The sequence below is a fragment of the Podarcis erhardii genome (genome assembly GCF_964252035.2).
Source record: "Podarcis erhardii genome assembly, chromosome: 5".
NCBI classification, from domain to species: domain Eukaryota; kingdom Metazoa; phylum Chordata; class Lepidosauria; order Squamata; family Lacertidae; genus Podarcis; species Podarcis erhardii.
Genome location: NC_138509.1, coordinates 14,212,658 through 14,227,509, shown reverse-complemented (window position 1 = coordinate 14,227,509; position 14,852 = coordinate 14,212,658). Strand labels below are relative to the sequence as shown.

The 14,852-nt window shown below is 48.4% G+C and overlaps 1 protein-coding gene across 1 annotated transcript in view; it reads left to right on the top strand.

The window, feature by feature from the left end:
- The window catches only part of NFKB2 (nuclear factor kappa B subunit 2), an 83,268-nt gene that overhangs the window by 60,562 nt on the left and 7,854 nt on the right, over positions 1 to 14,852 (top strand). The window contains exons 10-17 of the mRNA XM_081864265.1: positions 952 to 1,058; positions 4,481 to 4,639; positions 6,634 to 6,738; positions 7,994 to 8,079; positions 9,633 to 9,771; positions 9,875 to 9,994; positions 11,993 to 12,202; positions 13,477 to 13,619. Of these exons, the coding sequence (XP_081720391.1) occupies positions 952 to 1,058; positions 4,481 to 4,639; positions 6,634 to 6,738; positions 7,994 to 8,079; positions 9,633 to 9,771; positions 9,875 to 9,994; positions 11,993 to 12,202; positions 13,477 to 13,619 (1,069 nt within the window). The remainder of the gene's footprint in view (positions 1 to 951; positions 1,059 to 4,480; positions 4,640 to 6,633; positions 6,739 to 7,993; positions 8,080 to 9,632; positions 9,772 to 9,874; positions 9,995 to 11,992; positions 12,203 to 13,476; positions 13,620 to 14,852) is intronic.

Here is a 14,852-nt window from a genome sequence, read left to right as displayed (position 1 = left end):
ACTGGGCCTGACTGGGAGGTGGCTTTGTCCCCTTAGTGATGAAGACAGGACGGTCAAAAACCCTTGCTCCAGAGATTGATAGGTGGGGTCACCCTTCCCAGGACATTGTCCTAATGTTGAGGAGAAGGAATGTTCAATACTGTAGTCATGGCAGCCCAGTGGATACATTTTGCTGTTTCTTCCGATCATTTACCTAGCTGCTGATGCTCTAAAATAGATAGGTTCATGGGTTTTAGTCAGATCTTGATGTCAATATTGTTTATCCAGATCCAGCAAAAAAACCCACGAAATCCAAACTTGAAATGGAGATTTGACCAGGTAGATGTTTACTTGCACTGTTTGTTTTCACTGCACAGTAGGCCTACAGAATTTAGAGCAAGCAAAGTACAGTACTCCGTAGCTTCTTCCATTTGTTTTAGAAGAGCAAAAGAGAAAAGCTGATGCATTTTAGATTTCATTGCGGTTAATTGATTCTACATGCACAACAGCATGACCGCCTCTTGTTTATTTGTCATGCCTCTTTATTAACACAGGAGAGCTCCCATTGCTTTGTCCCAGTTCCTGCCAACCTAGCAGTTTGAAAGCATACCAGTGTGAGTAGATAAATAGGTACCATTGCTGCGGGAAGGTAAACGGCGTTTCCATGGGCTGTGGCACTCGTCACGGTGTTCCATGCACCAGAAGCTGTTTAGGCCTGCTCGCTACATGACCCAGAAAAGCTTTCTGTGGACAAATGCTGGCTTCTTTACTTTTTACCTTATATTAACATGGGAAGTTCAATAAGTTGTTTTTATTCTGACCTCTTGTTATCTGTTCTTTTTGTCTTCCATATTTTCAAGACGTGTTCAGCCCCAGTAGTGGTGACTGGGATCTTCTGCTCTTGTTCTTGGGTGCATCGCTGCCCAACTAGGCACTTTCGCTGACATGAGGTGTTGATTTGTCCTTTCTCAGATTTAACAACCTGGGTGTGCTCCATGTGACCAAGAAAAACATGATGGAGGTCATCCGGGACAAGCTGAAGAAGCAGAAGTTGCGGACCAGAGTGCAGTCTCTGACAGGTGACCTTGAACTGGGAAGGAAACATCTGGGGAGTGGTTTGCTAGGAACTGTCTGCCCCTCTACCTGTTAAACTATTTGGGGTGTATGTGTTGAGGTTCTGTAACTGATTTGGAATACTGGATCAGTCCCAGTTCACTCTGGGACTAGAGGAGCAAGATTCGTACCATGTTTCTCACTTGAAATGTGCAACGTTAATTGGTGTAAAGTGTTAGCATGGCAGACAGCGGTTAAGTATGAATGAAAAAGAGTAACCGTATTTTTCGCTCTATAAGACACACCAGACCACAAGATGCACCTAATTTTTGGAGGAGGAAAACAAGAAAAAAAATATTCTGAATCTCAGACGCCAGAACAGCAAGAGGGAATCGCTGCGCAGTGAAAGCAGCGATCCCTCTTGCTGTTCTGGCTTCTGGGATAGCTGCGCAGTCTGCATTCGCTCCATAAGACGCACACACATTTACCCTTACTTTTTAGGAGGGGAAAAAGTGAGTCTTATAGAGCAAAAAATATGGTACTTGCCAGTGACAAGAAGCTTCACACAATTTTCCTCTTAATAGCATTCTTAGTTTACAAAACATGACTGAGGTTTTGGATGTGCCTGGCTTCCCCAAGACAGCAGTCACAGAATTAGAATTGTAGAGTTGGAAGCCACCCTGCGGGTCAACTAGTCCAAACCCTTGCAATGCAGGAATATGCAGCTATCCCATATGGGGATCGAACCTGCAACCTTGGCGTTATCAGCACCACACTCTAACCAACCGAGCTATCCAAGTGACAATGAGTCTATGCACCTGACTTTAAAGGATTTTGGGTTTCCATGCAGAACTGTGCCTCTGAGCATGTGTAGAAGGCATTGCCCTCTATAGGGTGGCCAGAATCTGATCCTTCCCACTAAGTCTGGAATTGGAAGGAAGGCCCTTTAACTCAAAATCACCCCTTTCTGGGGTATGGGGGGGGGCCTTGAAATCTGGTGTACCTAATAGGGGCAAGGTACAGGAAAGGGGAGGAACGCGGGTGGTGCTGTGGGTTAAACCACAGAGCCTCTTGCCGATCAGAAGGTCGGTGGTTCGAATCCCCGCGACAGGGTGATCTCCCGTTGCTCGGTCCCTGCTCCTGCCCACCTAGCAGTTCGAAAGCACACCAGTGCAAGTAGATAAATAGGTACCACTCCAGCAGGAAGGTAAATGGCGTTTCCGTGTGCTGCTCTGGTTCGCCAGAAGCAGCTTAGTCATGCTGGCCACATGACCCGGAAGCTGTACGCCGGCTCCCTCAGCCAATAAAGCGAGATGAGCGCTGCAACCCCAGAGTCGGTCACGACTGGACCTAATGGTCAGGGGTCCCTTTACCTTTACCTGTACAGGAAAGGGGAAGACTGAAATTAGGGAGAGGAGAGTGGTGAAAGAGCAGAGCAGAACAGGGTTGAGAACAGAACACAGCATGTGAGAGGAATGGCTTGCTGGAGCTTAGCACGAGCTTCCCTTTCTATTGCCAGGCCCTTGGGCTTGAAACCTGGGAACAAACATTGCATTCGAGCTTGTGTAATGTTCCTTTCTTCTTTGCTTTCTGTAAGATTGCCCCTTAAAATAGGGGCCAGCATTGAAGTATGACTTTCTAGAAGCTGGGCTCTTCAGTGGCCCTAGTGGGAGCTTTGTGCTTCCAGTGGAAGACTCGCTCACATGGGTTTAATTAAAATGGGACAACTTGTTCAAGTGTTTTTCCAGGGTGTAATGGTCCAAAAGCAAGTCAGGGTCGCCCTTGCGGTGGCCCCCAAGGTTTTGTTTGAGACACCAGAAGCTATTATAAGGGGTTGACTGACATAACTCTCTAACCAACTCAATTCCGCTTTTCTCAGTATGCCCGGTATAATGTGGACTTTTGTATCTTTTCGATATAATTTGTAAACTAGTTTCCTGCACAGTTATCAACCCAGTAAAGGTGCAGGATCCCAGAAATTCTGGGTTCAGATCTTTGCCTCTGCTGTAAACTTTGTAGGTGCCTTTGGGCCAGTTGCAATTTCTTGACCTTGGATCTCCAACCTGCAATTTGGAGATCGTGGTTCTGACCTCTCTTACGCGCAGTTATTGCAAGGATTCAAGGATGGTAGGAGCACTTCAGAAACTCAAGGCACTATGCAAACATTAGGTAATTGGCTTTCCGCTTGCCGACAACGACAGACTTCAACCCCCATCCTGCCACATGGGAGCCACTTCCAAGAAGCCATGTCTTTTAGTAGAGTGTGGGGAAAGCTCACCGGGGGCCCCCGGGATAGGAGAGAACACACAGCAATTGCTGCAGGAGTCTTAGTGCCATGTACCGTATTTTTCACTCTATAAGACACACCCAACCATAGGACGCACCTTATTTTAGAGGGGGAGAACAAGAAAAAAATAAAATCTCCCCCTCTCTGCACAGAGCCCCTTCCACTTCTCCTCCCGCTTAGCTGAAGGGGCACCTACCCTTCAGCGAAAGGAACCCGAAGCCTCCGGAGCGCAGTGGGAGCTCCCGCTGCGCTCCAGAGGCTTCAGGCGGCTATCTTTGAAGCCTGGAGTGCGAGAGGGGTCAGTGTGCTCTCCAGGCTTCAGTGAAAGCAATGCGAAGCCTCCGGAGCATGGTGGGAGCGCTCCCACTGTGCTTCGGAGGCTTCGCATTGCTATCGCTGAAGCCAATGAGCCTGCGTTTGCTCCATAAGCCGCGCACACATTTCCTCTTAATTTTTGGAGGGGAAAATGTGCGTCTTACAGAGCGAAAAATACGGTAGATAAAAAAAAAATTCTCTTCCAGCTGTTGGTTCATATGGTAAGCAGAAATTGTATACATGACATGCATTTGCAAATCACCAAGAGCATTCTGCCTCATTAATAGTTACTCTGATAGCAAGAGTAGGGCTGGGTCATATATTGACATATAGCCCCAAACCGGTTTGAAGTCCATATTGTGATACCTGTTTCATAATTTTTGACTTGGCAATATATCGCGAAGCATTATATGTATGTGTGCTAGGCAAAAATAATGGGAAAAACTGAAGCCATCTAATGCCTCTACATAGCTCCATCCTTATTTCTGACATTGTGATATATCAGTATATTCCAATGTTTAGTTGGTGATATATTGTGATGTTTAATACCAGATATCGCCTGGCCCTAAGCAAGAGGACCATTAAGCCGGGCCTGTTCAAACATATCTTTCAAAAAACCCTTTGGTGCCCAGGCTGGACAGATCCCATCATCACAGATGGCATTATTTTCAAAGGCAGTCCATACAGCAGGGATGGGGTATTTGTTGTCCTTCAGAGACATTATGAGATGACCTCTTGCCTTTGGTAGGGAAGGCTACACTTAAGACGTGGGGTATAGGACCCCCGGGTTCGTGGATATAGTAGCCCTTGTTTGCCAGGTGCATAATTCAGCATCTACTTTGGCAGAATCTGAAGAAGAGGAGATTGAGCAAGAGGCTAAGGAGCTGAAGAAAACAATGGACCTCAGCATTGTCCGGCTGCGATTCAGCGCCTACCTTCGTGACAGCAGTGGGAACTTCAGCCTGGCGCTGAAGCCGGTTATCTCAGACCCTATCCATGACAGCAGTAAGTCTTCTCTCTTGGTCTGTGGACTTACCTCAGTTGGGGTTTCACCCTTGTTTGGAGGAGAGCCATGGAGCAAGCATCTGCCACTGTGTCTACTGCTTGGCCAGGTTTTGAACATCGGCATCTGGTTAGCAACAGTATGGTCCAAACCACTGAGCCTCTTGGGCTTGCTGATCGGGAGGTTGGCGGTTCAAATCCCTGTGACTGAGTGAGCGCCCATCGTTCTGTCCCAGCTCCTGCCAACCTAGCATTTGAAAGCATGCCAGTGCAAGTAGATAAATAGGTACTGCTGTGGTGGGAAGGTAAACGGCGTTTCTGTGCGCTCTGGTTTCCGTCATGGTGTCCCGTTGCACTAGAAGCGGTTTAGTCATGCTGGCCGCATGACCTGGAAAGCTGTCTGTGGACAAACGCCGGCTCCCTCGGCCTGAAAGAGAGACGAGTGCCGCAACCCCATAGTTCCCTTTGACTGGACTTAACCGTCCAGTGGTCCTTTACCTTTACCTTTTTACCTTGCTGGGCTGGGTGGGGCTTTGACCTCATCCAGCTGCTTATGTTCAGCTGGCTCGCAGCAACAGGCTTTCATTTCACTTTTTATTTGTATACCTCCTTTCTATATTACTATACGGAAGGCGGTTTGCAAGCTGAAGAGATGACAGAAATCATGCACACACCTTGTAACAAGCTGATCCAGCACAAAAAAGTCATAATGCATACATAACGTTAAAATAAACAACTTACTTCAAATAAAGCAACGCTCAGTAATCCATTAGAATATAATGGTGCACAATGAAATTAAATATCAGCAAACCGTAATTAAACATAAATTCTTAATGCCAGAGGTCAGCAACCTTTTTTAGCTGCAGGCCGGTCCACCATCCCTCAGACCATGTGGTTGGCCGGACTATATTTTGGGGGGAAAATGAATTCCTATGCCCCACAAATAACCCAGAGATGCATTTTAAATAAAAGCATACATTCTGCTCATGTAAAAACACCAGGCAGGCCCCACAAATAACCCAGAGATGCATTTTAAATAAAAGGACACATTCTACTCATGTAAAAACACGCTGATTCCTGGACCGTCCGTGGGCTGGATTGAGAAGGCAATTGGGCCGCATCTGGCCCACGGGCCTTAGGTTGCCTACCCCTGCTTAACGCTCTTATCAATTACAATAAATAATTACTAAACCGTTAGCAATAAAAAAAAGAACAACAAGTCACAATGCGTAAAATGCCACAATACATACAAAACCATGTAAAAGGGTCAAACAAAGGCACACAACTTACCACGGGTTTTTTTTAATCCTGGAACTCCTGTCTTCAGCGTGATCTCTGATATTGGGAAGACCACCACAGCTGCATTTAGGCCTCAAGGTCGACACATCTGTTGAGAGGAGTATGTCATCCTTTTTCCACAGGACCTGATTGTTGATATTTTGGGTCTTACAGACTTTGTAGAACACTAATTTCAAGTCTTCACATTTGTGCTGGAGAGCTTACGATGCTCAGGTGGGGCGCGGGGAACTGGGCTGTATGGGAGACACCACAAACTATGGCCACCAGGTGGCAAGTAGTAGCCATAAATCACTTCCTGTCTGAGCATGTAGTAAGGCCTTCTACCAAAATCTCCTTGCATTGCACAGAACATGGAAGAGAGTTGAATCTCTCTCTGCACCACATTTTGGAGGTCCCTCCTCCTCCTCAGTCTCCATAGCTTCACACAAATGGAAAGACTGACACATTTCTTCCCTGAACCCTCTGGGTGCATGGCTAGAGTACTTGAGAGGGGAGGATTGATGGTAATCGCAAAAACTAATGGGCTGCCGAGGCTAGCCAAAATTAGTGAACCTCTAGGCACACATTTGGCTTGCAATAATGTGGCTCTCTTATGGAGTCCTTTTTCTTACATTTGTACACATGATTACATACAAAAACGCATCTCTCCAGCCACCTGGATCTCATTTACACAGCTCTGCCTTTTCCTTGCTCTTCAGAATCCCCCGGGGCTTCCAACCTGAAGATCTCAAGAATGGACAAGACAGCTGGCTCCGTGCGAGGCGGGGATGAAGTTTACCTGCTGTGTGATAAAGTCCAGAAAGGTGAGTGCTGTCCCTTATTCCCCTTATTTCCTTATCTTTCATTTGTTGATGTTTTGGGGGGAGTGGCGTCCGAGTTCTTGAACATTAGGAAGCATCAGACGGGGTTGCCAACAAGGTGACTTGAGGTCCTTTCTGGGCACCCAGGAGGCCACTGCCTCCTTGGTCGTGAGGTTATGAGGATGGTTTCTCTCGGAAGATTTTCCAAGAGCAGTGGCACACTTATTATTTCAACTCCGCATGCTTTTGAAGGCTTGGATTGATTCTGCTGGATCTCACTTTTACTCAGATCCATTGGGAAAAAAGCCTGTGCACACGGTCCTTTTCTGTGGGCTGGGCTGGGGGTGTTGATCTGGAGGAACAGAAGTGACCCGAAAAGGATGTTCTCACAACATCCGTTCAAAAATCCGTATTTGCCCACAGGCTTAAAAAGGTTTGAAGTACCTTGTCCAATTATGCCTGTGAGTCTTAAGAGCTTGATTCCTTGTACTCCTGTTAAACATTCTTCAGAAATCTGGATGGAGACCAAATTCTGACCCGGTTGTATTGGATGTTTTTTTGTTCTCAAGTCTACTTCACTTGGCTAGGATTTTCCAAATACAGATATATATGTATTTTGTTAGTTTGTTTATGCACTTTCTTACCTGCCCTTTCATCTTAAGGTCCCAGGGAGCCCAGTTACAACCCTAGAAAATAGGATTGCGAAAAGTAAATAAATTTGTTAGAATGGAACAGGACAACTTGTTGCGTTTCTGGCGGAGTTGCTTCAGAAGAAGCAAGTGTAAACATTGCTTTTCAAGGCAGACGGTCCCTTTGTAAATCGGGCCTCGGAGGGCTCTTCATTAGCACAAGGAAAAGGAATGAAGAAAGACCCCATGTGGCTGCGGAGGAGACTTGTGGCCTGAAAATGGCTTGGGAAAGGGAGAAAATGATGCTCTAGAGCAGGCATCCCCGAACTCTGCCCTCCAGCTGTTTTGGGACTACAATTCCCATCCCTGACCACTGGTCCTGTTAGCTAGGGGTGATGGGAGTTGTAGTCCCAAAACAGCTGGAGGGCTGAGTTCGGGGATACCTGCTCTAGAGGGCTGGACTGTGGTCACATAGTGGTATTGATTGCATGCACTGAGAATGTATTGTGTGTGGAGAGAGAGAAGACCTTAATAAATGAGACCCTGTGCTAGTTCAGATGCCTGGGACCTGAGACAGGGTGGGCTGGTGCTTTCTCACAAGGGAAATAACTTTTTTCTTCCTCCTCCAGATGATATTGAGGTGCGGTTTTATGAAGACGATGAGAATGGCTGGCAGGCCTTTGGGGACTTCTCCCCTACAGATGTACATAAACAGGTACCGGTTGGGTCGTGGGAGGCTTGGGTCCCACTCAAAAGATCAGTCTTGCAGAGCAAATCTCTTGTCAGGCTGAGATGTCAAGGTTGTGTAGCATTCCGTGTGGCACCAGGCTAAAAGACAGGTAAAAGACCACCAAGTTTTGTGTGCATGGGAATTTAAGGATTGTAAGTGTGTTCTTGGGGTGTCATCTGCCTGGGGAAAATGAGAGGTTCTGCCAGTATTACATTGGTCCGAAGCATATGCTTTTGGATTGTTGTCACCTCTTAAACCTGATGAGCTTCGCAAGATCTTTGGAAAGCCCATCTCCTTTCCCTGGTTTGCTCGCCTCTCGTGTCCAGTGAATGCAAGTCCTGGGAAACTGGGTTTTTCTTCCAATAAAGCTTGGAGGGTGATAAAACTATATTCTGCAAGGTTGTGCGACTTACTTTAGGTCGTGAACCAGGAAACTACTTGCCCATTTTCATTGCTATTCCTGGGCGAGGTGAGTGACTTGGCGGCTGCAGGGGATGCATGGACGAAACTGATTTCTTCAGACACATCAGTTAGGACTTGGGGCCAAGATGCAGAATAAGCTGCAGCAGTTGTCCTAGTTGATGATCCATTTCTAGAGATATATTTCCCTGGACGCCTCAGCTCTGTTCAATATCGTAGGCTCGTGAAATCCTGCTGAGCTATTTTTGGGCACTGCATTGTGATGGTTCTCCTCCTGGCTGGCGGGTTTTTAGAAGAGTTAATACTTAACAGGGCAGCGGCTGTAGCTCAGTGGCCTTCTATGCAGTGGGTTCAATCCCTGGTGTCTCTAGGTAGGGCTAGAAACTTCTCCCAGATACCCTGGAAGCAGCTGCCAGTCAGTGTAAAAGGTAAAGGTAAAGGTACCCCTGCCCGTACGGGCCAGTCTTGACAGACTCTGGGGTTGTGCGCCCATCTCACTCAAGAGGCCGGGGGCCAGCGCTGTCCGGAGACACTTCCGGGTCACGTGGCCAGTGTGACAAAGCTGCATCTGGCGAGCCAGCGCAGCACACGGAAACGCCGTTTACCTTCCCGCTGGTAAGCGGTCCCTATTTATCTACTTGCACCCGGGGGTGCTTTCGAACTGCTAGGTTGGCAGGCGCTGGGACCGAGCAGTGGGAGCGCACCCCGCCGCGGGGATTCAAACCGCCGACCTTTCGATCGGCAAGCCCTAGGCGCTGAGGCTTTTACCCACAGCGCCACCCGCGTCCCTGCCAGTCAGTGTAGACGATACTGAATAAGACAGAGTGGAAGGCAGTTTCCCATATTCCTAATATTTTGCTGCTCTGCCTCATGGGAATTAATCTGTCAGGTGCTGCAAGAGTATCTCTCTATCAAACCGCTGTGTATAGGAGGGAGCCTGTCAGTTTGGAGCTCACTTTTCTCTGTGTGCTTATGACATCTAACTCTGCTTTTGATTCTCCTTTAACCCATGGCAGTAGTTAAGTTCTTTACGTTATGATACGTATTGACTCTGAATCAGTCAGAGCTGGGTTGCCACTTAAGCCCTATTCAGGTGTCCACACTTTGTGTCCTTGCAGTACGCCATTGTGTTCCGCACGCCGCCCTACCACAAGACCAAGATCGAGCGCCCGGTCACCGTCTTCCTTCAGCTGAAGCGCAAGCGAGGGGGTGACGTGAGTGACTCCAAGCAGTTTACCTACTACCCGGTGGTGGAAGGTACAGGGAGCTTGTACCAAGAAGTATCTTGCTACTTCTGTTTGTCCAGTGCCAGCGCAGGACCTTGTCTTTGACGACTCTCCTCTTGTGTCCTTGGTTGCAGATAAGGAAGAAGTGGAGAGGAAGAGGAAGAAGACCTTGCCCCAGTTCCCTCAGCACTTTGGGGGCGGCTCGCCCATGGGAGGCGCTGGGGGTGGAGCCGGCGGATTTGGTTCTGGCGGAGGTAAACGTTGCTCTTTGTTGACGGAGGCTTGGGGAGTTTGGAATGCCTTGCTCTTTAGGCGGCCTCCTAGTTTTGAGATTGAAGGCTTTTCGTTGCAATAGTTTTGGAACCCTGAGCATCTTCCACTCTTATAGGAAGCCAACTACCCCTGGAGCTCCTTGGGGGTAAAGGCCACCTGACCATGGGAAGCTGAGTTTTAAGCTGTCAGTTTATAAAACGTCGATAGGCGCATCCTTTGCATGGATGTCTTGGGTGCAAAAATAAATGGGTTCGGTTGTGGGTCTCTCCCCAACATCATCTGACATGTAAGCAGGGGCAAAGGATTTCTTTAGCTCTTCTGTGATTTCCTGACCCCCCTCCCTTTACACCTTTTTTCATCTGTCTGGTGCTTTTTTAAAGAAAGGAGTCTCCATTATTTAGCCCAGTGTTTCCCCAGGTTGGGTCTCCAGCTGTTTTTGGACTACAGCTCCCATCATCCCTGACCACTGGTCCTGTTAGCTAGGGATGATGGGAACTGTAGTCCAAAACCCACCGAAGACCCAAGTTGGGGAAACACTGATTTAGCCTAAGCACCTTTAGTGATGGCCTGTCGTCTTTCCTTCTGATTAGCCATATTATTTGGTTTACACTTGTTCTCCTGGTGTAGCACGTCCTCTCATTCTGTACTTCATGTGATAAACATCTTCTATGTGTTGGCTTAGAGATAAAACAGAGAATCTGCATAGGCACTTTGGTGTAATGGTAAGGCAGGTTAGGACCGTAAGAAGCTGCCTTAGGACTATTTGTCCACCTAGCTTAGTGTTGCCTGCAGTTGCACTGACAGCAACTTGCCAGGAATTCAGGCAAGTCTCTCCCAGCCCTACCGGGACATGCTGGTGACTGGACTTGGTGTGTAATGCATGCAAAATAGAAGCTCTAGCCACTGAGCTACAGCGAGTCCCCATCTCGCTAAAGGGTTGAGGGAGGGGATGCTACTGTAGCTCAGTTCCACAACATTCTTTGATATGAAACGTATCTCTCGCTTTAAGTGAGCCACTGCTGCTGACGGCTGTGAGCGATTCTGGACAATTCATGGGGTGGAATTGCTAAAAGAGCGCAGAGTAGTTTGATTAATTAGACACACACACACACACAGAGAAGGCTGATCTTCCAATGCAATTTGTTGAGGCAGTTCCAATTCCTGCAGCAAGTGGAAACTGCTAATTACCATTCACTTTACACCTTTCCCCGTGATTTTCCAAAGACAAAACCACGCACTCTTGAAGCAGGCAGCCCTCTGATGGAGTCATTATTTTAATTTACTAGCTTGTCTTCAGCGCAGAGAAAGGGGGTCAGGATAACAAGGCTCTGCAGAACAAATGGCAGGCGTGTCAGATGTTGCAGAATTAGTAAGCACTGAGCTGAGCATGCCCAGGGGGCTGGTTTCTATTTTTAAAGGAGAACGTGCCGCAGATCAAGGTTTCTGGGTTGCAAAGCGGGGAGCAAAGTCTAGTCGCCGCTGACGACTAGAATACAAGCTCACAAACTCTCCTGCAGTAAACTGAACAGTGCCGGTTTCAAATGTGATATCTGAAAGTCCTAGGTTGAGCGGTGATTTTGCCCGTGCGTTACTGGCTTGGGAGCTACTGCCGTGTCTTTGCTCAGCTGGTGATGAAGCAGTGCAGAAGTGCAGATCTGACTTATTGGGGCTTGTCCCCCTTCTGCTTTCCAACAGCTACAATTTGCGAACTGTGCATAGGGGGCTTGCATGCTGGACATAACCGGACGTGGTTGGGACCACCCCCTCTCCCACCCCTCTCTCTTTCTTCTCCCCTTCTCTCCCCTGCTTTTCCACTAGACTTCCAGGGGAGGGATGGGTTCCTTTTGCTAGAAATCTGAAATGTTTATCGAGGGCTCCTGAAACTTAGCCACGCGTCGCCCAACCCTGTGAGCACAACTGGGCTAATATAGAAACCTCTCTCTATCTCTCTGTTGTGTGTATACGCCTGCCTACCCCAGCTGGGAATCCTTGGCACTCGGCAGGATACAGCTCTTGCAGCAACAGCAGCATCTACCTCTCTGGCACCTACCCGATGGGCAACTACCAAGGAGGGAGGGGCATCCACATGCCAGGAACTTCCAAGCCGGAAGAGGGGGAGCAGCAAACATTAGAAGATGGGAGCCGGATCTCCACGGAGGAAAAGCGCTACGCAGAGCTGCTGCAGCATGGTATGTCTGTGAGACGAGTGCTGTCCAAAGTAGTCTGGAGTTAAGAGGCGTTTTGGAAGCAGTTTACGTGCTGGAGAGTTCTCTAAATCCATATATAGAATGAAATATACACATTCTATATGAAAGAGCCACAAAGGGCAAACCACCTAAGAGGTATGCTGATGAGTTTGCTAAAACAGCTGTTGTTAGTAACTTAGAGAAGGTTTGGGAACCTTCAAGCTTCCAAGAGGTCCAAGATTTAACCTCAAAGGATGCAGGTAAAGGTAAAGGGACCCCTGATCATTAGGTCCAGTCGTGACCGACTCTGGGGTTGCGGCGCTCATCTCACTTTATTAGCCAAGGGAGCCGGCGTACAGCTTCTGGGTCATGTGGCCAACATGACTAAGCCGCTTCTGGCGAACCAGAGCAGTGCACGGAGCAAGACCTTGAAGAAGTTGCGCCAGGACTACTACGAGTGGCTGCTGCAGACCCAGCAGGAGAGTGCGCTGATTGATCTCCACAGCGGCAAGGCTGAGAGGGGAGATGCTCCAGCTGGGACCGAGCCAGCTGGCTTTTAATCCCCCGGTTCCGACAGCCATAGCCACAGTGGCCCATCTCTTCTCCTTCCTTCCCTGCTCCCCCAGGAGCCAAACCGATGGTGCTACAAGCTGTAGGACTCTGGCATGTGCACATAGCCGGGGTGGGGGGTGGGCACTCTTCATCCTCCAAGCGCCATCGACTTTTAAGTTCCACACTTAATTAATTAATCTGGGAATGTCTGCTTGTAAAAGCCATGTGCTCTACCACGGACCTGTGACCTTCCCCTGTTGCAGGGATGGGGAGAACTATTTTCAGCCAGGGTGGGGTGTGTTCCTCCATGAGCATCCATTTTGAGGGGTAGTGGGCACACGATGGGCAGAGGAAAAAGTGGGCAGAGAGACTCCCACCTTCTGTATCAGTAGGTTGCACTGCAGCCTCGCGAAAGGCGGTTTTCTGCACACACATTCTCTGTCCAGACAAGTAAGACACATTATCGGATGCTAAGAGCACGTTCCACCCAGGCAAAAGCAGCAAAAGGGGGTGGAGCAGGAAGGTGTGGGTCCCAATAGGAGAGACCTGGAGGGTCGCATCTGGACCCTGTGGGGCCCCCCAACCTCTGCCCTAGTAGGGCAAAGCTTGGCAAGGGCGGTGATGTGTCCAGGGGGATTCATGCACAGTGACCGAGTGCAAGATGTCCAGTTTGGCCGCCGGCAGAGGGTTGCAATCACACAGTGCCTTTTCCCTGTCCCCCCTAGCTCAGGAGTGCAGCTCGTGGATGCTGATGCTGGCTCGGCGCAGCTCCCGGGCTCTTCTTGACTACGCAGTCACGGCTGACCCACGGATGCTGCTAGCTGTGCAGAGGCACCTGGCTGCCTCTCAGGACGAGAACGGAGACACGTGAGTCTGCTGCGGACGGAGTGGGGCCTTTGGGGCAGGCGCTGTCTGGTGGGTGGGAGGAGGCGGGAGCAAGCAGGGTTCCTCAGAGACTCCACAATTCGGGGGACAGTTGCTCGCTTCCTGCAATCCTTCTGTTGGAGGCAAGAGTTGGGAGGGTGGTGCTAGGGCGGAGCCACAGCCAGTGTGGTGTAGTGGTTAAGAGCGATAGACTCGTAATCTGGGGAACCGGGTTCGCGTCTCCACTCCTCCACATGCAGCTGCTGGGTGACCTTGGGCCAGTCACACTTCTCTGAAGTCTCTCAGCCTCACTCACCTCACAGAGTGTTTGTTGTAGGAGAGGAAGGGAAAGGAGATTGTTAGCCGCTTTGACACTACCTAGGGTAGTGATAAAGCGGGATATCAAATCCAAACTCCTCTTCTCCTTCTCCTTCTTCTCTCTGCCTCTTGAAATGTGGAAAAGGAAGCAAGGGCTCATGGAAAGGAATTCTGCTGCCCGCTTGACAATATATTCAGTCTCTCTCGGGGTTAGGAAACATTTCTCGATACCCCCCCCCCAATTTAATGTTAATATTTTATCGGAAGGATTTAAGTTATAAAGAAAGTGATACAGAGAAGAAAAGGGGGAAGTGAGGGTGGGCAAAAGAACAAATAGGTGTATAAGGGACAAAAAAATAATAATGCAGTGTATACATTCTTATACAAATTGATATCATGTTATTTCTTGATACCTGATCTAAGCCCTTTAGTATAAACTCCAAGAAGCTGCCGTTCCCTTAACATATTTGGCTAGGTTTTTAGATATTTTGATAAAAGCTATCCCCGTCTTTAGTTTGTGTCCATTTTTCCAGCTTTTTTCTTATACATTGTGCAGACTTGAAAATCTTAAGTTTTCCTTTGAAATTCCTTTAAATTGTGAGAACAGCAGGTCTCACCAGGTGGTGAGAACAATGGGTGCTTGTGGCGGCTGCTGGTTTGTATTGTTCTTGGGTTTTAGTATGTATTTTGTGTTTTTATCCTGCATTTTTATGCTGTGAACTGCCATGAGACAGGTGAAGGGCCGGGGTTACATAATTAATAAATAAATATAGTAAAACAAGTGAGCACAGAGCTGTAGCGGAGGCCTGACCAGATCTCCTTGTCTGGTCCTCAGCTCGTCCTCTGCCGTTTTGTAGTCCGCTTGTATGAAAACGTGTCCCATTTGCAATATTTAATTGCCTCCAGTAGTTTCTGGAGC